Below are 22,764 nucleotides of genomic sequence, written 5' to 3'. Positions count from 1 at the left end.
GAGAAGCTTGGTTTTAGATGCATTAAAAGGGTGCAACAGCAAAGACGTAATGTTTTTTTTCAAATTCTTTGCCTCCTTTGCAGTAAGGGTTCGAGCCTGCCTGCCTACTACCACCTTTTTTTTTTTTTTGTTTGCTCAACAAACACCTCTAAACACGCGGGCGATGCTGAGCATCCAGGCAAGTATGATAGAATTTACACGTTCATGTGGAATATCCCGGTAGCACATAACTGCTTCCAGGTCACACCTCTTGACAGTGGCATCTTTTTACAATGACATCCAGGTATCTCAACATTCTATTTCTTAATGGGTAGTAGGGTTCAGAAGTAGAGAAGGAATAATTTATATTTACTGCTCTAGAACAATTGCCTGCAAACTGAATCCGTTTCGTTTTGACAGTAGATGATTCTTTTTTTTACATACGAGTTACAACTTATAAAGGCCCGAACACTAACTTTAAACATATCGACTCCATTGTTCTGTCCTTTGCTCCTGTTCACTGCCACACCTTGATTAACAATCTTATTTTAGTTCCATTTGTGTTCCTTGGTGAACAACTTCCTATACCTTTGTTCTGCTGATAAACTTAATTCCTCTCTTTTTGTTTTATATATGTTTTCCTCTTTTTTATTTAAATTCTTAACATATTAAAAAAAATTTTTACATGGGAGCCACCACTTAACAAGGTTCGAAGGCCTCTAGTTTTCCGAATAATAAGCAATGTCATTTCTTATGTTATCGCTGGTGGCTATCTTGGAGTACGAACTATGAGAAACTATGTGCAAGAAACTATGCGCAAACGCGCATACCAAGATGGCCACCAGCAATAACATAAGAAATGACATTGCTTAATATCCGGAAAGCTACTTATTTGCGGAAAATTTAGATGCGATATTCATTTTCAGTATACCCGAAAACCTTGTGAGGTAGTCATTTTAAAGAAAAATGTTAAGGTGAAAACAAGGTAAAAATTTACAAAATGCATCACAATGAAATTCTTTATCGAACCGCCTACTTATTATTATTATTATTATTATTATTATTTAGATATCCTCAGTTAAAAAAAAAACAAAATAGTATTGTTTGGAAGTTAAATGTGAAAACTTGAAAATAATTTTTTTTTAATTTGACAAACTCAGAATAAAAATGAAACTGATTTTTCTGCTTTTGTTTTGAAAGCAGAAAAAACAGTTTTGTATTTTTAAGAGAATACAACAACTCGTTAATACGCTGGCTGTAGTCATCGCATTAGCGCATCGCGAGTCGTTCTCCCGTTAAAATCTATATTCTTCAATTTCTATAAAAGATAACATTTTAAAGAAATTTCCGCACAATTAATAATTATCAAATATTTACATATTATACATGAAAATAATTCTGAAACTATTATCTATATGAAAATGGATGATATATACCGATTTATCTTATCAACTTTGAAATATTCTTCGTCAACTTTGAAATATTCTTTGTAACTACTTTGCTTCCTGTGGTCGTAACAATATAAATCAAAGTCCAGTAGAGATAGATTTCTTTGTTTATATATAGCCTGTAAAATTTCAGCCATATCCAATCAAATTTGACCAAGCGCATTTGCATCCGAACGTAATGTATGAAATCTAATGTTGTCATTATTTACCGATTTTTCATTTTTAGCTTGGAGCATAAAAACATTAAATGCATAAAAGCAAAATAAATTAACATCATTGGAATGCTTATTCTATTCTCTTTCCATCAATGTAATTCTTAAAAAATTGACCCACAAATAAAAAAGATATGACTTGTTGAAGCACATTAGGGATGTAATAATGTCGATGTCCATGAAAATACAGCATACGCTTGTAATGCTACTGTACCTTGTTTGGGTTAAAAAAAAAAAAACAGTTTAAAAAGAAAAAAGACTGTGGAAACAGCATTGGGGGTTAGCATTGGTTGTTGAGTGGGCAACAGGCTTGATCCTATCACATTTCAACAATCAATATTTTTAACTCCATCAAAACGAGAACCCACCCTCCGCAACGTAAAACATGGACTTACCTGAGTGTCTGTTTCACTTATGCCTTCTACAAGTTGGTAATTACCAACAAGTAAAAGGTTTTCGTTGTCTGTAATGGGACACCATTCAGTTGAATCAGCATAATATTTTGTTTGGAATTTCTGAACTGTCTTTGTCTGCATCTCTTAGTTTGAGTAAAAAGAGTAGCTAAAAAAAATAAAATAAAAATAAAACTTCACTATGAATTATTTCAAAGAGTCTATAGAGACGTGTTGTCAAACTACTGTTCAACATAGTTTGCATGTAGTGCTCACATGGACACAATGAACAACATCCTGAAGTTTGAGACATATATGGTTATCACCACTTATTTCCAGCAGTTGTTTCAGCAACCTATAGGTGGCGATATCGACTTCCTTCTCTCTCTCTTTATCTCACTCTATTACATCTGAGATGCCAAGCGGAAAAGAGGTGTTAAAAATATTCTCCTCCTGACTTTCTTGTATTCTTGTCTTATATTTGTTGCAATAAATTTACACAGTTTGTAAGTTACGCAGTTAGTGAGCATTGTTTCTTTATTTTTTTTATTTTTTTTACTTACCTTCACCCCAAATGAAACATATGTATGCTTGCATGTCTGCCTAAAACTTTCAACAGAGGCGACGGATTTTCACAAGATCAGTATCATTTTGATGCTCAAACCTTTGGACAACAAATATCGAAAAATTGGCTAAAAGCATTAATTCCTTCACCCTCAACTGGGCACTTGTCTACAGGGAGGGGTCGCTTTCTCCGCCAATATTTTCAAAAGTCAACCACTCTTTTCGATTGACTAGCCTTAATTTAAAAGAAAGAAAACTGTCAGGACATAAGGAGCTACTCATAAGAAAGATTAAAATGTTGGTTTATGTTGAATTTGAACTTCTGCATATCAGTACAATTTGGAAAGCAGGTAGCTGGAAAAGAATTCCAAAGTCTAGCTGTTCTTGAGAAGAAGCTATTTGAGTAGAAATCTTTCTGACATTTAAGGAGCTCAATAGTGAAGGGGTATGATTTTGTTGCTAAGCAGGTTTGTCAGGGATATGCACATCAAGGAGGCACAATTGCAATAAGTTCATCAGAGCACATTCCATTAAAATACTTGTAAAAAAAACACAGAGATGCAACACTGTGGTGATGCCTAGTTGACAAAGTGGGACCTATTAAATTGGAGATCCTTTCTTGGACCCTATCCAAGAGGGAGAGACTAGTGGTAGATGCACCAGCCCAGATGTGGCAACAATACTCCATGCATGGGCGAATGGTGGCCTTGTAGAGGTACAGGGCACTCTCAGGTGTGAGCAGTTTTCTAGCACAATAAAGGGAGCCCACCTTCCTTGCAGCAGCCTTTACAATGTCCTCAATGTATTTATTCCAGTTCATATTTCCTGTGAATGTTAAACTAAAGAGTTTGAAGGAAGAATTCTCGGGTAGGGAGTTATTTGTCGCGGTTATCGATGGTTGGATAGGCTTCTTGTAATTGTTAAAGGAGAGCAGCTTAATCTTACTAACATTAAATGTCACCATCCATTTACGTCCCCATTCAACTAATATTAACAAACGGGTTTGTATTACTGTACACATAGATTCAAGAAAAGTTGTCAAAAAACAAATATATAACAAATAAATGTTATCAAAGGCAAGATAAGTTACTTTTCTACCTAACTGGATAATTTTTTAGAGTTTTTATTTAATGTAAAGTGTTTATTCGGTTCGAAAAACATGCAGTGTTTACCAATGTATTTGAAAAATGCAAATGGTGACGGACTCTGTGTTAAATACCTAAGTTTGGGAAAATGAGTTAAAACTAAAAAACTGTACAAAATACTGTTAAACTTAGTCCACAATATATTGTAGTCTACATTGCACTGTAGAGAACCTACTGTTGATTTTATAAAATTATTTTATATATAATGGCTTACATTAAAGTTTAAAATACTAAAGTCAAGTGTCATGGTTTAATTGTGCTGTAAACAGAAACATTCATTTTGAACCTCTGTCATATCAAAGAACCTACTGTTAATTTTATATGCCTGGCCTTACTGCTTGTGCGGTGATAATGGTTTGAAATTAAGTTTAAAATGAAAAAGTCAAGTATCATTGTGAAATTGTGTTTTAAACAGAATCATTCATTTTGAATGCGCCCCTGTTATATAAAAGGACCTACTGTTGATTTTATAGGTTGAGCCTTTCGGCTTTTGTGTCAATAAAACTTCTCAAATGCACTTGCGATGTTAGGCTGTGGTAAGGTGTTAACTTTGGTCAAAATCCCGTGTTCTTTCTTTCATTGGATTATTTTGATTATCGATACTTATCGAAGACATTCTGACACAAAACCTATCTAAGAACACTGCAAGGCAGATAAAGTACTTTTGTGTGAAATTTCATAAAATTGCTCTAGGCGTTTCTCCGTCCATAGGGAACTCACCTAAACACAGATACACAAACAAAATTCCTTTTATATAATAGTAGAAATTGAGATTCTAACATGGGGAGGGCGTTTTATATTATTCTGCACTTCCACATAACAATTTAATAAACAAAAAATGGTAATCTCCAAAAATACCGTTAGGGCTTACAACAGAAGAGTCACGTGATCCGGTAGCGGTGTCAGAAATTTCGTGAAAATAGCGAATAATTCCACCCCATCTTTCCAAGCTTATAACTCCTCGAAAAATGCAATTCAAGCCCTAATTTTTTTTTTCAATTAAAGGAGCAAGGACCAAGATTTCATTAAAAAAAAAACAAAAAAAAAACGTGTTTTTTTTTAAAAAAGGTTTTAAACTTCGGACTTTACAGGTAAAATTCTATAAGAACACTATGTTTTTTTTGTTTTAAATTTGAATATATTATGTATTGACCTTTTCTCTTCAATTTGTAAGTAAATAATTATGTACTCATCGGGTTCTAAATTAATTATTATTAGACATTTACAAAATGGGAGGCGTGAATTATTCGACCCCCTGTCTTTCCAAGCTTATAACTCCTCGAAAAATGTAATTCAAGCCCTAATTTTTTTTTTCAATTAAAGGAGCAAGGACCAAGGTTCCATTAAAAAAAAACAAAAAAAAAAAAAAAACAAATAACGTGGTTTAAAAAAAAGGTTTTAAACTTCAAACTTTACAGGTAAAATTCTAAAAGAACACTATGTTTTTTTTTTTTTAAATTTGAATATATTATGTATTGACCTTTTCTCTTCAATTTGTGAGTAAATAATTATGTACTCATCGGGTTACTAAATTAAGTATTTACTTTTTAATAGACACTTAAAAATTGGGATGGGGGGGGGGTTCGTGAATTTAAAAAAAAAAACGTTTGTCTAAAATATTATATTCGATTTATTGGAAAGAACATAAAATTTCACATTGACCCTGAAAATATCGTAAAAATAGAATCAATAGAAAAATTTTGATAGATTTTTAAAATTTAAAAATTTAAAAATATTGAGTTTAAAAATTGAAAAATATTGAGTTCGGAAAATTCATTACTGTTTTAAAAAAAAAAAAAAATATTTCTATTACTTTTAAAACAACTGTAATAGTTTATTTTGGAAGTATAATCCATAAAGAAAATAAATAACCCACTTTTAACAGAGAAATTCCGAGATTTTTATATTGTATTCGCAGTTTCGTGTTAGGGGTGTCAAAAATTCCTACAAAAATTCTGATACTGCTAGATCACGTGACTCTTCTGTTGTAAGCCCTAACGGTATTTTTGGAGATTACCCAAAAAATATTGTAAAAAGTTGAATATGACTTTGAAAATCCTATCTAAAAGAAACAAAAAAAATAACACAATCCGTATAAGTACCAAAATATCTACCAAAACCTATGCAGTCTAAAATAACTGGGGATTTTGGAGGGATGCTTATTTAGAATGACAACGATTTAAAAAAAAAAAAAAAAAAAAAAGGTAAATTTCTACTTTAACTATAAAAAAAGGGTTTCTTCTGTTTCTCCCATAAATAATTCTATTTTTGCCCACTCCTATTCCCAAAAAAAGCCCCTGTTTGATTGGCCAAAGTGTTCCTCCTTGACCAATCAGTGGACACCCTACATTTATATATGTCAGGCTATGTCACGGTAAGATATAATTGAGTGAGTTCCTAACAGTATTTTGTATAGCTTTTTTTTTAAGTTTTAACTCATTTTCCCAAACTTAACATGTTCAAGACAGAGTCTGTCGCTATTTGTATTTTTCAAATACATCGGTAAACACTGTGTGTTTTTCGAGCCTAATATACATTTTACATTAAATAAAAACACTAAAAAATTATCCAGTTAAGTAGAAAAGTAACTTATCTTGCCTTTGATAACATTTATTTATTATATATTCGTTCTTTGACAACTTTTTCGAATCTATGTGTACAGTAATACAAACCCACATATTCATATGGAAATATTTTATTTCAAAAAAGTAATTTACACTTTCATAGTTTACATTTCTATAAATATTTTTTTAATGTTTAAAATATATTCATATGGAAATACTGTACCTATTTGCAATGCCTCCCCACGGAACAGAGTTAGACACCAGAGTCGTTTTTTTAACGTGGAGAAAAGGTACAAAAATAAAAAATTGTCTCAGTCGTGAAGGACTGCTCCTCCACCGAAAGAGAACAAGAAATGGAAGTGCAGCATCTGAAGAACAGATACTACACTTTGTTCCTTTGTATTTCAAAAAGTAATTTAAATTGTCATAGTTTAAATTTCTATAAAGAATTTTCTAAATCTTTAAAATATATTCATATGATAATAATTTAAAATTTTCAGAAATTTTATCACATAATTTTGTCATCAATAATCTATATCTATCTATACATCAATAAAAGTGAACGTGTCTGGGTGTCTTTGTGTCTGTCTGTGTGTCTGTGTATCTGTCTGTCTGTGTACATTTCCCTAAGCAATAACTCTGTCAATTTTAAGTCTACAAACTCGAAATTTGATATACAGGGTACTGAGATTTGGGAAAATCGATGTGATCGGTTTTCAGCCAGAAAATTTGGCTGTTAAGGGGTCAAAGTTCAACGATTTGATCTTTGAGAACTCTACCAAACTCCTCCGACAATTTTGGGTCTACACATTTGAAATTTTAGATATAGGTTCCCTAGACATGGCTATAACTTAATAACTTGATTTGAGTCCAAAACAATAAATGTTAAGGGGTCATAATAAGGGTCAAAGTTAAAAAATTTTTTGTTTTTTTTGTTTTTGCTTTTTTGCTCAGCATACACCTCCAAACACCCGGGCAACGCCAGGCACCCATGCTAGTAATCTATATACATAAATATATAAATGAATAAATAATAATAATAAATATATAATAATCTATGTATATAAAAGGCAAAACGGCTACGAGCGTTTTTGTATGTCCAAGAAAGGTTTTATTTTATACTTCCTAAATTATAATATCTCCAATTTGCAAACGGACGTCATCTCTATCTTTATTTTGATCGACTTTTAAAAAATCCCTTCGTCACGTCCTTTCCAGTGTTTGTTTGTTGTTTTTGTATATAGGCTCATAAGAGTAATGGTTGATGGGCAGAAATCAGAGGCCCACAGTATTAATGCTGGTGTCCCTCAGGGATCCATCCTGGGCCCAACTCTCTTCCTGATCTACATCAATGATCTCCCAAAACACATACTTAAATCATTCGTTGACATCTATGCTGATGACACGACCATCTATGGCAACACATCAAAGGCCGTAAATTACAAAACTCTCTCTGATTCTCTCACCTCTGACCTTGAGCGTGTGGTACAGTGGGGGAAGAGGTGGCTGGTTACTTTTAATGCATCTAAAACCAAGCTCCTATCTTTACATCATCAACGCTCTGATCCCCCATCTGGCATCAATTGAAATGGATGGCTCTCGTCTTGGGGAGGCTCCATGTTTTGACAAGCTTCTGGGATTGACCTTTACTTCTGATCTGAAATGGAACATGTACATCAAGCCTGTTGCCAAGGTTGCTGGAAAAATGGTAGGATCCTACTACCACTCCAGAAGATATCTCAATTTTCTATCTATATAAAAGCCAAGTACGTCCAAGGATGGAGTACTGCTACCACATCTGGGCAGGAGATGCTAAAAAACAGCCTATCCTGCCTTGACAGAGTACAAAATAAACTTTGTGGCTTAGTGGGGGATGCTCTTTTCTCTTCCCTGCCACCTCTCTCCCACAGAAGAGACGTTGCCAGCCTGTCTTTGCTTTATCGTTATTTCCATGGCAAGTGCTCGTCTGAACTCCAATCTCTGGTCTCCCCTTGCCAATCTTTCAAGAAAAACACCTGTCTAGCTGAAACCACTGTCAATAATTTTCCCCATTCTTTATCTGTGCCTAAATCAAAACGCAGATTCCATGAACAAAGATTCTTTCTTAGAAGTGCATGCCTGTGGAACTCTCTTCCATTTGCCTGTTTCCCACCTGACTACAACTTGGATGTCTTCAAGTCCAACATAAACAAATTCCTGATAAACCACCCCCTTAAGTAAGACACTTTATCAAATCTCCATTAGTAACGATTACTACGATATTATCCCATTGATTACTGTACACGCAATAACTCTTATCCTCGAGTGGCTTCCAGGTCTTGATAAGTGAGGACTACCATGTAAAAAAAAAAAAAAAAAAAATGAAGCAAAGTCGAGCGTCTCCTGGCCTTGTTTTGAAGGCAATAAGCTTTGATCAATGTGGGGAAAACCCTTCATATCAGACAATTGCTATTCATTTGAGAGTTCCCCCCTTTTTGGGGAGAGCTGGTTTTCCCCAACATCATGGGGAAACAAATAAATAAAACGGCAGGAAGCCAGATGTTCATTTCTGCTCCTGCATGAACTCGTTCACTTAACTATCCATTTCTGCAAGTCAACTTCTTGATTGACATTAATAAATTTGAACGCTTTTCAACTGTCGCATGCATCATTGCGTAGTGATATGACGTCAGGTTTTCTTTCACTTTCTTTTCCGCCTTCACGTCACAGGTTTGAGTCTGCCTGCCTACTACTATTTTTTTTTTTGCTTAAACACCCGGGCAACACCAGGCACCCACGCTAGTCTATATATATATAAAAGGTAAAATGGGCGCGAAAGTGTTTATATGTTCAAGAAAGGCTTTTTTTTTTCCTGGGAGTCCTCGACAAGGTTGCTATTTTGGAGAACTTTGCTTTTACTTCCTAGATTATAATAATTAGTTAGATTAATAATACGATTTGCGAATGAACGTCATCTCTATCTTTATTTTGATTGAGTTTTAAAAAATTGCCCCTCTCCCGTCCTTTCGAGTGTTTGTCTTTTTCGTATAAATAAAGCAAAACTAATTGAAGCAAAGGCAGCTGTCTGGCTTTCCTGTCAGCGATGTCTTAAAGGCAATTAGCCTTGATCAACGTGGGGTGGGGGTGGGGTTGATATCAGACAATTGCTATTCATTTGGACACTGCCAGAGTTCCCCTTTTTGGGGGGAGCTGGTTTTCCCCAACATCGTGAGGAAACTAATAAATAAAATGAGCAGAAAGTGGGAACCTTAAGTGGCCTTCAACCAGCTATGAAAGCAACGTTCATTTCTGCGCCTGCGTGATTCTTAACTTAAAACTCATTTATTTAACTATCCATTTCTGCAAGTCATCTTTTTGATTGGCATCGCTAAATTTGAACACTTTACACTTCCTGTCACGTCATGGAGTAGCGGTAAGATGTCAGGTTTTCTTTCACTTTCTTTTCCGCCTTCGTGTCACGGGTTCGAGCCTGCCTGCCTACTACTATTTTTTTTTTTTCTGCTCAACACACACCTCCAAACACCCGGGCAATGCCGGGCACCCATGCTAGTGTATCATAAAACAAAATAGTTACCTTCAATTGACTTCTTTCAACACCAAAACTTTTTTTGATATTAAGTTTGGCGTGTGCATCTCTCGCTGTGAACTGGTGAGAAGGAAAGTCTTTTTTTGATATTAATAAAAGACTTTCATACATTATTTATGATAAAATTCTGTGATAAAATTTGTGAAAAACAAAAATTATATTATTTCAACAAGACACCATTTCTAAAAATGTAAATAAAAATTTTCATTATTTTTTTTTCGTGATAACATGTATTAAAACAAAAACACTATTTATAGAAATGTAAAAAAAAAAAATGAAAATTTATTTTTTATTCTTTCATGATAGCACAAGAAGTGTTAAAACAAAAAAAAAAAAACTATTTTTAAATAAATCATTTCCATATTGTTCCATATTTCGCTTCATGTTTACTGACTTCCACTCCATATTTAGATAAAGCAAGTCCACTTTCGACGTCTTACCTTTGTGTACTGAATTTTTAGTACCTGTACAGTTTGATCAAGACATTAAAAAATGAAAATATCGAAAAAAGGTTATATTGTTCGTATCTGTTTTGGACTGAAGATCTCCGAAAAAAAAAAAAAAAATTTCATTTAATTTGATCGAGTAGTTTTTTTTTTTTACAGCAGAAATTTTTTTTATGAGAGCGTGTTGAAGTCAGCCATTATGAAATTTGTTGAACATGCCACGGGGAGATAACTCCAGTTAAAGCGCCGACACTCCCTCCCCATCTTTATTATTAGCTTTTCTTCCTAAAAATCGAACCTTTTGCTCGGTATCATAACAAATTGTTTTTTCGCTGTAAAAAAAAAAAAAAAAAATACTTGATGAAATTAATTGAAATTTTTTTTTTTTTTTTGAGAACTTCGTCCCATAACGAATACGTACAATATAACCTTTTTTTTTTTGTTTTTTTTTGTTTTCGATATTTTCATTTTTTAATGTCTTGATTAAACTGTACAAGTACCGAATTTTTTAACATAACCGTTTCTGGATATTAAGACATTTTTTTTCTCTAGCGTATTACTTAATGAATGCCAGTGAAAAACAAAAATTATATTATTTCAACAAGACACCATTTCTAAAAATGTAAATAAAAATTTTCATTATTTTTTTTTCGTGATAACATGTATTAAAACAAAAACACTATTTATAGAAATGTAAAAAAAAAAATGAAAATTTATTTTTTATTCTTTCATGATAGCACAAGAAGTGTTAAAACAAAAAAAAAAAAACTATTTTTAAATAAATCATTTCCATATTGTTCCATATTTCGCTTCATGTTTACTGACTTCCACTCCATATTTAGATAAAGCAAGTCCACTTTCGACGTCTTACCTTTGTGTACTGAATTTTTAGTACCTGTACAGTTTGATCAAGACATTAAAAAATGAAAATATCGAAAAAAGGTTATATTGTTCGTATCTGTTTTGGACTGAAGATCTCCGAAAAAAAAAAAAAAATTTCATTTAATTTGATCGAGTAGTTTTTTTTTTTTTACAGCAGAAATTTTTTTTATGAGAGCGTGTTGAAGTCAGCCATTATGAAATTTGTTGAACATGCCACGGGGAGATAACTCCAGTTAAAGCGCCGACACTCCCTCCCCATCTTTATTATTAGCTTTTCTTCCTAAAAATCGAACCTTTTGCTCGGTATCATAACAAATTGTTTTTTCGCTGTAAAAAAAAAAAAAAAAAAATACTTGATGAAATTAATTGAAATTTTTTTTTTTTTTTTGAGAACTTCGTCCCATAACGAATACGTACAATATAACCTTTTTTTTTTTGTTTTTTTTTGTTTTCGATATTTTCATTTTTTAATGTCTTGATTAAACTGTACAAGTACCGAATTTTTTAACATAACCGTTTCTGGATATTAAGACATTTTTTTTCTCTAGCGTATTACTTAATGAATGCCAGTGGCGGTCGCCATTCTTAACATGGAGAAGAGAGGGGGTGTTTTGTAACACACATGCGCATTAGTACTTATTCAGTTAAAAAAACATGACCACCAGTAAAAATATAAGGGATACAATTATCTAAAAAAAACTACTTGTTTGCCTCAAATTTAAATGTCATATTCGTGTGTGTGTGTGTATATATATATATATTTTTTTTTTTCTTAAAAAAATACATTAACTTGAAAATTCATTACGTCATTTGTTTCGAATAAATACGGCCGATGCGTTCCGTTACATTACTACACGAAACCTGCCGAAAAGTATCTTTCCAGTATCCTGAAAACTAGTTACCGGCACCAATTTTAAATGCGATATTCGTTTTCAGCACACTCGAAAACCTTACGAAAAAAAGTTCTTTGAGGAAGGTTTTGTGTTGGTCTATCAGGCCACAATTACCAAATAAACACTCCCTTCTAAAAAATTATTCGACCCCCCCCCAAAAAAAAATGGTGGCCATAAAAAGTGGGTGCTTATTTTAAGTTAAATTAAGATAGAAAAGTAATTCCTCTTTTTGAAACTATACTTTCTTCATATCTAGGAAACTACTTATTTCCTAAAATTTTAAACATTATTTTCGTTTTCAACACCCCCGAAAACCTGCCCCGTGGTAATTTCAAAGAAGTTTTTGAGCGAGGAAAGATGCATCTTTACCAAAAACAAAAAAGAAAGAAAAACGATCAATTTACGTGATTTTTCGAATATGCCATCTTTATTCCGTAACATTATAAAGATGTTTCTGTATTTTTTATTTATTTGTTGTTGTTTTTTAATTTAAATATGTACAATAGTTAAGAAGCACTCACTTTTTTATTTGGTAACTATGAAGAATTACCCCACCCTCGAAAATTCCTTTAAAATTACCACTCGGATAGGTTTTCGGGGTTGCTGAAAACGAAAATAACGTTTAAAATTACGGCAAACGAGTAGTTTCCAAGATATGAAGAAATGTTAGTTTTAAAAACAGTGGGTGATCACTTTTCAAAATTAATTTAACGTAAATTGAGCACCCACTTTGTGGCCACGATTTTTTTCGGGGGGCTTTCTTTCCACCTTCGGAAAATCCTTTAAAATTACCACCAACGTTTAAAATTCCAAGAAGCAAGTAATTTCCAAAATATGTGGCGCCGCGGCCGCCACAACATCCCCCGCCCCTCCACCAAATGTAAACAGAATTTTTGTAAAATATTAAAGTTCTTCTGCTCAAAACGGCTTTACAACATAGATTCGAAAAAGTTGTCAAAAAACAAATATATAACAAATAAATGTTATCAAAGGCAAGGTAAGTTACTTTTCTACCTAACTGGATATATTTTTTGTGTTTTTTATTCAATGTAACATGTTTATTCAGCTCGAAAAACATGTATTGGAAAATTCAAAATGGCGCCCGACTCTCTCTTTAACACGGTAAGTTTGGGAAAAGGTGTTATAAATAATAAATTAGACAAAATGCTATTAAAAACCCACCGAATATATGTCAAGTTATGTCACGGTAACATATATTGAGCGAATTTCTAACAGTATTTTGTCTAGTTTATTATTTATAACACCTTTTCCCGAACTTACTGTGTTAAAGAGAGAGTCGGCCGCCATTTTTAATTTTCCAATACATCGGTAAACACTGTATGTTTTTCGATCTGAATAAACGTGTTAAATTGAATAAAAACACGAAAATTATATCCAGTTTGGTAGAAAAGTAACTTATCTTGCCTTTGATAACATTTATTTGTTATATATTTGTTTTTTGACAACTTTTTTGAATCTATGTGTACAGTAATACAAACCCATAAAAACACTAAAAAGTCTCCAGTTACAGGTAGAAAAGTAATTTAACTTGCCTTAGATAAAATTTATTTGTTATATTTTTTGACAACTTTTTCGAATCTATGTGTATAGTAATACAAACCCGCTCAAAACAATTTAATTAAACTGCATAAGCACCTGTTAAAAACCTTATCAAGTTCTATAATTGAATATCCCCCTCCAAAAAAAAGAACAAAAAAGAAACCGGCAGTCCCCCCTCACTTTTTAGGGAGGGGGGACCCCCCTCCCTAAAAAGTGAGTGCATTTCTTCATATCTTGGAAACTACTTGTTTCCTGGAATTTTAAAAGTTAGTGGTAATTTTAAAGGATTTTCCGAGGGTGGAAAGAAAGTCTCCCCCCCCCCACCCGAAAAAAAAAATCGTGGCCACAAAGCGGGTGCTCATTTTACGTTAAATTAATATAGAAAAGTGATCCCCCACTTTTCAAAAACTAACATTTTTTTTTATATATCTTGGAAACTATTCGTTTACCGTAATTTTGAACATTATTTTCGTTTTCAGCGACCCCGAAAACCTTTACGAGTGATAATTTTAAAGGAATTTTCGAGGGTGGAGTAATTCTTCCTTATATTTTATTAACACCAGTTCGTAATTTCCGATATGGCGGCCATCATGAAGTGGTCCAGATAATTTCTATTTTACTTCTGAGATTTTAAGAGTTTGAAGATAATTATTGACCAATATGAAATATAAAAAAAATATATAGTTTTGTCTTTTACTATGTTGTTTCGGCATTAAATTAATAACAGAACCAAATTGCTATAAAATTAGAATCAACTTGGTTTAAGATAATCTGCTTTTAGTGGCAGCCATCTTAAAGCTGAAAAGTTCAAGATAACCATAACCTGTTTGGAAACGAAACAAATTTCCTCGACACCGTTTAAAACCATCACACGTGCCAAAATAAATAAATAACCATATTTAGTTGAACGTATTTGTAATTGAATCCGAGTTGTTTATAACGAATTCGTTATTTAAAAAAAATCGAATAATTTAATAATTAAAAAAATAAAAAAGAATAAAAAAATCGTGAAATAATTTTATAAAAGTTAAAACAAACAAACATAGAACTTACAGATTCGGTGTTGGAATTCCATACAAACACGAGAGAGTTACCTCCCTTCCATTGACTAACGCAGTTATCTGCCCTTACTAGTGATTTCACAAGTTTTGAGATGGTACAAATGTTTGTCTATTTGGATTTTCGTGGGTTTTTATTTTCTCCTACGACGTGTGACCTCCTCCATGGGGCTCTCTCGTTCTTAGGGGCGTACCGATGGTACATTACAGACTAAACGTAGGAAGAGTATAATGGAGACATTGCGTCGCTCTCTCTCTCTCGTTTCCCTTATCTTTTGGTTCTCACTATCCATGTGTCAGATTTCTGATAACGTGGCGTGGAGGGTCGGGGATTGCTGTTTTGGGGTCAGAATGTTTCTTATTGGTCGCTGTTTTTTTTAGTAGGTGTAGTAGTAGTAGTAGTAGTTTAGCTCCTTACGTCAAGTGGTTTCATGCCTTGTTTAAAACGAAATGTATAGTTTAGCGGCGTAAATTATTTGATAGACAAAAAATATAAAAACTATTTTTCTTTATATAAAGCACATTATTAAGCTCTAAGGCTGAAATTGTGGTGGTCTAGGGTATAGAAGGAAATGCTTGTTCATCTCACGTTCGGGTTACCAATTTGTTGCGGTGTGGCAAAATAGGAAAAATGAATTGTTTTGAGAAAGGAATGAACAACGTGTTAAATTGAATTAAACGAACTAGAATATATTTCGTGAAGAAACAAATGAAAGAAAAGTGTACAGCACGTGTTTAGTTTGGCGTGTGCGTCTCTTGCTGTGAACTGGTGAGAAGGAAAGTCTATTGTTGTAGAGAGAGAGAGAGTGAGAAAGTCAATACAGTTTGGCGTGCGTCTCTCACTGTTAGCTGGTGAGAGGGAAAGTCTATTGTTGTAGGAAGAGAGAGAGAAAGTCAGTCCAGGTTATGGAGAGAGAAAGCGTGAAAGGTGTAAGTACTGTCTGTTGACTCTTGCCCCATGTATAGTAGCAGGTGACGTGAGGCACGCGCACCCCGAAAGGGACCGGTTGGTCTGTCGACCTCTCAGGTAGGAAGCCGAATTGAAAAGAGAGAAACAGCTTATATCTCTTGCTTTTATAGTTGTTTCCGGTGGTCTTTTGCGAATGTGTGGATTTCCTTTAAAGGGGACGTGACGTTGCCCTTGTGTGCGTATATGTGTGTACGTTAGCGTGTGTGTGTATGCACATGAATGTGAGTGTATGTATGCGAACGTGAATATATCTACGTGTGTGTACGTTAGCGTGTGTGTGTATGTACATGAATGTGAGTGTATGTACGCGAACATGAATATATCTATGTGTGTGTACGTGCGCGCGTATGTGTATGACAAGAAAAATGGCTTGAGATGTGAATGCGTGTTTTTGTGCGAGACTAAAAGGACTCGTACAGAATAAAACCTGAAAAATTTTCATTTTTATTATTTTTTCATCATTTTTTTATTAGACTAAATGTACGACACTCGAGGCCGCCATATTGTTTTTAAAATTTGGCCTTTCTAAGGTTTGATAGACTGGCCTTTTTAAGGAAAATTTTTTGCCAAAAGAGCGTAAAAAAGGCCAATCTGAAACCTTAAAAAGGCCAAATTTTAAAGCAATACAGCAACAGCAGCTTCGAATGTCGTACATTTAGTTTAATAAAAAATTATGAAAAAAATAAAAATGATTTTTTTTTCTGATTTTATTTCAGCCTTTGGGTCTAATAATGTGTTTCGTATAAAAATAAATAGTTTTTATAATTTTTTGTCTAAAAAAAAAAAAAAAAAAAAAAACGCCGCTAAACTACACATTTACCCGATGTCCATTAAAAATATTAAGAGGGACAGATTGCTTAAAAAAGTAATTACAAATAGTGCATTGGCGATATATATATATATATTTTAAATATTATAGAAGAAGAGTTAAAATCTAAGCGAACGTAATTGCCCCCAAGTTCCACAATTTACACTTTTTTTTTCACGTTAATCTCATTGATTAAAAACTTCACATTCAGAAAAAAAAAAAAAAAAAAAAAAAAAAACAATTTTGAAACAAAATATGCTTTATGGCTTTGATCAGTTTTCAAAATTTCCAGAATTTCTTTTACTAGTCACCACCATTATTAGTGCATTTTTGTCAGCCTCTTTTGATGCCTTAGTCGTAAAAAGTCCGGAGCACCCTTTGTCACCACTCTGATATCGATAAACACATCTCCTAACTGTGCCGACATCAACTGCATCGGCTTTGTAAACGTTCCACAGGCACAAGAGAATGTTGGTCGGTTTGATTTTTTCTGCATGGAGGAATTCATCGCTACTTCTATCACACGTCCTTAACAGAGGTTGCTTTCTTAGAGTCTCACACAGTCAATATCTGCAACAGAAAACTAAAACTTTCAGGTCATGAATGCATAAGTTCAGTCATCATAACATATAACACTGCAATTGCTATGCTCTCCGATCCATTCAGGCAGAATAAAAAATAAGGGTGGGATTACTTTTTGGAATGTCCCTCATATATGTGTGTGTATATATATATATATATATATATACAGTGATGATCATATTTATTGGCACGGTAAAATAAAAGTTAAATTTTGTCTAATAAATTCTAAAAAAGGGATTAAAATAAAGAAAATAACAAAGTATATTATGTATTTTTAACTGGCCTTTCCGATGCAGCAATCGGATTTTAGAAAAAATAAATAACAAAGGAACAACAAACATAATTGCAAAAAAACCCTTGTTCAAAATTATTGGCACGGCTTTGTTTTTCTTTTAGTATCAGTATAATATCAATCAATTTCCGGTTTACGTGCTTTCTGAACTTTTTTATAGCCATATTATGCTTGTTTAACGCTAATTCAGTGAATAATTTTTTTCAGATAATTTTTAGATAGCGATTTATTTAAACTATTATAAGTGACTAAATTATAATTTTCAATCGCCATGGTTAAAACTAAGGAACACAGCGAAGACGTCAGGAAGCTTGTTGTAGCATGCCATACCAATGGGGAGGGCTATGATAAGATTTCAAAGAAGCTAAACCTTCCCAAATCCACTGTTAGAGCCATAATAAACAAGTTCAAATCGCAAGGCCACGTTATGAGTTTAGAGGGTAGAGGGAGAAAAAGGATTCTTTCCCCAAGAGATGAACGGAAAATTGTTCGACAAGTAAAACAAAACCCAAGGATCTCTGTTGGGGAGATTGTTGATGAACAGAGCACCTCTGGAGTGAATGTATCTCGACATACAGTTGGTAGAGTTTTGAAGAGAGCTGGTTTAAAAGCATGTCGTCCGAGAAAGACTCCCTTATTGAAGCCTATGCACCTGAAAGCAAGGCTAGCCTTTGCAAAACGTCATATTGATAAAGATGTTGTAGTCTGGAAACGTGTTCTATGGACTGACGAAACGAAAATAGAGTTATTTGGCCATAATAAAGTGTCTTATATTTACAGAAAATCTGGCGAAGCTTTCCTGCCTAAGAACACCATACCCACAGTGAAGCACGGTGGAGGCAGTTTGATGTTTTGGGGATCCTTTGCTGCCTCTGGACCAGGGCGACTTGTTAAGGTCACAGGTAGCATAAAAAAGGAAGATTATGTTAAAATATTGGATGAAAACCTGAAAGACTCTGCTAAAGAGCTCTCACTTGGTCGTCGTTGGTGGCTCATGCAAGATAATGACCCAAAGCATTCGGCTAAACTGACTAAGAAATGGCTTGAGGACAATCATATTAATGTTTTGGAGTGGCCATCACAAAGCCCAGACCTTAATCCAATTGAAAATTTATGGAGAACATTAAAATTGAGGGTAATGCAAAGGAAGCCTAAGAATCTTATTCAATTGGAGGATTATTGTCAGGAAGAGTGGGCTAAAATTACTACTGAAGAGTGCAACAACTTGGTTGTAAACTATGAAAAGCGACTGAGGAAGGTAATCAAGGCCAAAGGCTATACAGTTGATTATTAAATAAATCGTGCCAATAATTTTGAACAAGGGTTTTTTGCAATTATGTTTGTTGTTCCTTTGTTATTTATTTTTTCTAAAATCCGATTGCTGCATCGGAAAGGCCAGTTAAAAATACATAATATAGTTTGTTATTTTCTTTAACTTAATCCCTTTTTTAGAATTTATTAGACAAAATTTAACTTTTATTTTACCGTGCCAATAAATATGATCATCACTATATATATATATATATATATATATATATATATATATATATATATATATGTATATATATATGTGTGTGTGTGTGTGTATGTGTGTGTGTGTTTACACAAATAGTATTGAATTTATTACATTTGTGGCCGCTTGTTACCTCTTTATGTTGGTAGATTAGACATCAAGATGAGATTCCAACAGACACTAAAAAGCACATTTTTTTTACTAGGTAGTCACCACATATCAAGGTCTGAAGGCCACTCGAGGATAAGTGTTAATGAATTTAAGGTAGTAGTGTAATAATCGCTAATGGTGTAATTTGGGTAGAATTTGATTATTTATGGGGACGGCTCAACAAGAATTTGTTTACATTGGATTTGAAGGCTAACATGTTGTATTCAACCAGGAACAGGCCAGTGGAACAGTATTCCACATGCAGGCAGTTCTGGGAAAAAAACTTTGTTCGTGGAATCTGCATTTAGATTTAAGCAAAATTGGAGAGTGTATATAGTGGTTGTAGATAGTAGAGTGTTTTTGTGAAAGTTTGGCAAGGAGAGATCATAGACTGGAGCTCAGATTAACAATTACCACCGATAACAATAGAGCAGAAACAGGCTTGCAACATCTCTTCTGTGGGAAAGAGGTTGCAAGGAAGAGAAAAGGGTATTGTCTAGTAGGTTTCGATGCTGGTTTTGAATTCTATCATGGCAGCATAGGGCATGCCAAGCAGCTCCTACTCAGCTGTGCTAACACTATTCCATTTTGGGACGTATTTAGCTGTTAAACAGATAGAGGATTGCATCGGCAGTGAGAAAACCTACTAGAGCAGTACAGTGATCTATTTTTCCAGCAATCTTGGCAACAGATTTGATGTATGCGTTCCATTTCAGATCAGAAGGTCAGTCCCAGAAGCTTGTTAAGACAAGTTGCTTTACAGCGCAATCACATAGACATTACTAGACCATCGAAGTTAAGCAATGTTGAGACTGACCATACCAGATGGGTGACCATTTGGGAAGGCGAGAACACTGTATGTACCACGAGGTAAAATACCAGGTTGAGAAACTGGCGTGGTCTATCCTTCTCTCGAGGGTAGATGGGACTCTCTTAAGCCGTGGTAGACACCCCATCTAGTGATGGCGTCACGATAAAAAGTACCCTTGATAGCCCTGGCAAAGCATAAAGTAGTCAGCTACCGACAAGATTTGAATTACACTACAAAATCGTGTAGTGAGTTCAATCTCGGTTATGGCCTCACTGGATGGGATGGCTTCCCCAAGATGAGAACCATTCATTTCAATTCTGATCTTCAAGTGTTGGTGATGAAGTTCTTGATATTATTAGTTTTTTTTTTTCAATGTAATCAACACTTCCTAACAAGGAATCTGTTTTTGGCCAAACACTGTTTTTTTTTTTTTTTCAGAGAATATTAAGAAAATTGACATTTATGCTGATAACACCACTCTCTATTCTAGTGTTGGGTTATTATGACTGCTCAAGACCAGGGATTGATGACCAATGCATTCAAGATGGCTGTCTCACTAATCACAACAAATCCAGATTCTGCCAGACGGAATTAGAAAATATGAGTCATCTAGTATCAAGTTGTAAGGTTCTTTTAGGGGATGGATACTACACAGTGAGACATGATGGAGTATGTAAGTACCTCCATTGGACCATATGTAAAGAATTAATCATCCAATGTAGCAGCAAATCCTGGGAACATCAACCTGAAAGAACACAGACGTCTTTTCCGCGGAGGAGGCATACTGCGTTCTTTTCATGTTCTATGTCCATATATAGTATTAAGTAGGTCAACATCTGTGACTATTGCGTCATTTCTATTCATAGATGGGATGATATTTTATTTCTACCTAATGTATGGTTTCTAGTAATGGCACTATTACTTTTGCATTGATCAATCTAATGTATGGAGTGCAACGACGACACGTCACTACCAGTGAAAAAGAAAATACAATACCAGACTGGTAGTGACGTGTAGTCGTTGCACTCCATACATTAGATTGATCAATGTAAAAGTATCCAAGCTCTAATGTATGATATGAAAAGAAACTGGAATCTTAGAGAGATATCAATCATACGAGTTATTATTATAGGTGCTACAGGGCTTATGAAGAAGAACTTGAAGTCCTACCTAACTAATATTCTTGGTGAAAGAAATCCAGACAATTGCACTTAAGGGAACAACGGGGATACTAAAAAGAGCTCTCGGTTGGTTTCAATAAAAAGCAGGGCAATGTTGGCAGCTAGTTAACCCGAGCTCAGTTGTGGATTGCGGTAAAAAATGACTTGTTTTCTTTAATCCCCGTAAGACTCAACAAATGTCTTTCAACCGTATATGTCCCTTTTCTTTCCGAAATTTTCATGGATGGCCCTGTTCTAGAGGAAAAATCGACTCTTAAAACCTCTTGGTCTTTCTTTCTCATCAAATCTTGCTTGGAGTTGATATATTGGATCCATTGCTCTTTCTGATTCTCATAAAATAGAGTTTCTCTATTTCCCCAAACGCTTTCTTGCGCCTGAGATTATTCTCTATCTCTACAAATCTACTATCGGGTCATGTATCGAGTATTGTTCTCATATTTGGGCTGATGAATCTATTCCATTTTTAATTCTGAAAGTATCCTGTATCTCTACAAGGCCACCATCCGCCCATGTATGGAGTACTGTTGTCATATTTGGACTGATGCATCTGTTACTAGTATCTCGCTCCTGGACAGGGTTCAAAAGAGAGTCGCCAACCTGATAGGTCCTGAACTGACATCCAAGCTTCAGCCTCTGTCCCATCAATGAAATGTTGCATCCCTCTGCCTGTTCTACAAGTATTTTAATGGTGAATGCTCTGACGAACTACAATCACTTGTACCCCCTCGACGTAAATACCCCAGGAAACCTGACAAGCAGCAAGATCCCACCCCTTCACAGTAGAGATCCCTAGATATAAGAAAGCCTTTTACTCCAATAGCTTCTTCCCAAGAACTGCTAGACTTTGGAACTCCCTTCTAGGATTCTACTTTCCCAACTGTACTGACATGCAGAAGTTCAAGTGTAATGTGAATAATCCCTGCAACTTATGTCCCCGATAGTAGCCCCCTACATCAAAGTGGCACCGTGCCTTGTTTGGGGTGAAAATTTAATAAAAAAAAAATAAATAAGTTTAAAAAAAAACTGTAAAACACACATTTTTAGAGGGTGTGCACTCTTGTACAGGTCCGCCCAATTTTTTTCACATCTGAAGATTTCCCGTTTTAACTTTTCTTGTACGCCCTTTGAAATTTCTGTAACGGTGGGGGAGTTTGTTATTATTTTTCTAAGAAATTGCAAATTAAGAAAGTAAATAATCCGTTTCACTTTGAATCCATTTTTTTTTTTTTTTTTTTTTTTAAATAGGCATAACCACCACTTATCAAGGCTCAGAGACCACTCGAGGTTATCCTCGGTTAAGAGTGTACAGTAGTCAATTGGACAATATAGTAATCGTTAGTAATGGAAATTCAGTAAATTTGTTAACTTAAGTGGAACGACTCATGAAGAACTTGTTTACATTGGACTTGAACACGGCCATATTGTAGTCAGTTGGAAAGCAGGAAAACAGAAGACAGTTCCACAGGCGTGCACTTCTAAGAAAGAAGCTTTGTTCATGGAATCTACGTTTAGGTTTAAGCACAGATAAAGAATGAGGGTGAATTATTGATAGTGGTTTCAACTAGACGAGTGTTTCTTGTGAAAGTTTGGTGAGGGGGGGGGACCATAGATTGAAGCTCAGTTGAGCACTTGCCATGCCTGTGTGCACATAGATTTGATTGAGGTTGTGACCTTTCCAATAATGATGAAAATAACGATTAAAAAAAAATTATATCTTTATCACTTTTT

At 34.3% G+C, this 22,764-nt stretch overlaps 1 protein-coding gene across 3 annotated transcripts in view; it reads right to left on the bottom strand.

Moving 5' to 3' along the window:
- LOC145246853 (diphthine methyltransferase-like) overlaps positions 1 to 22,764 on the bottom strand; it is a 167,717-nt gene that overhangs the window by 79,847 nt on the left and 65,106 nt on the right. The window contains exons 1-2 of one of the 3 annotated variants that reach the window (XM_080108701.1): positions 14,725 to 15,009; positions 2,035 to 2,200 (exon numbers count right to left, since the gene is read on the bottom strand). In XM_080108701.1, the coding sequence (XP_079964827.1) occupies positions 2,035 to 2,175 (141 nt within the window). In that variant the 5' untranslated portion in view covers positions 2,176 to 2,200; positions 14,725 to 15,009. Of the gene's footprint in view, positions 1 to 2,034; positions 2,201 to 14,724; positions 15,010 to 22,764 lie in introns of those variants that run through there. The other 2 variants (XM_080108699.1, XM_080108700.1) reach the window with 2 other exon arrangements.

This window comes from Euprymna scolopes, chromosome 24, assembly GCF_053919585.1.
Source record: "Euprymna scolopes isolate OS-2025 chromosome 24, ASM5391958v1, whole genome shotgun sequence".
Lineage (NCBI taxonomy): Eukaryota > Metazoa > Mollusca > Cephalopoda > Sepiida > Sepiolidae > Euprymna > Euprymna scolopes.
The sequence above is the reverse complement of the archived record's forward strand: the minus strand, read 5'-3'. Positions and strand labels throughout refer to the sequence as shown.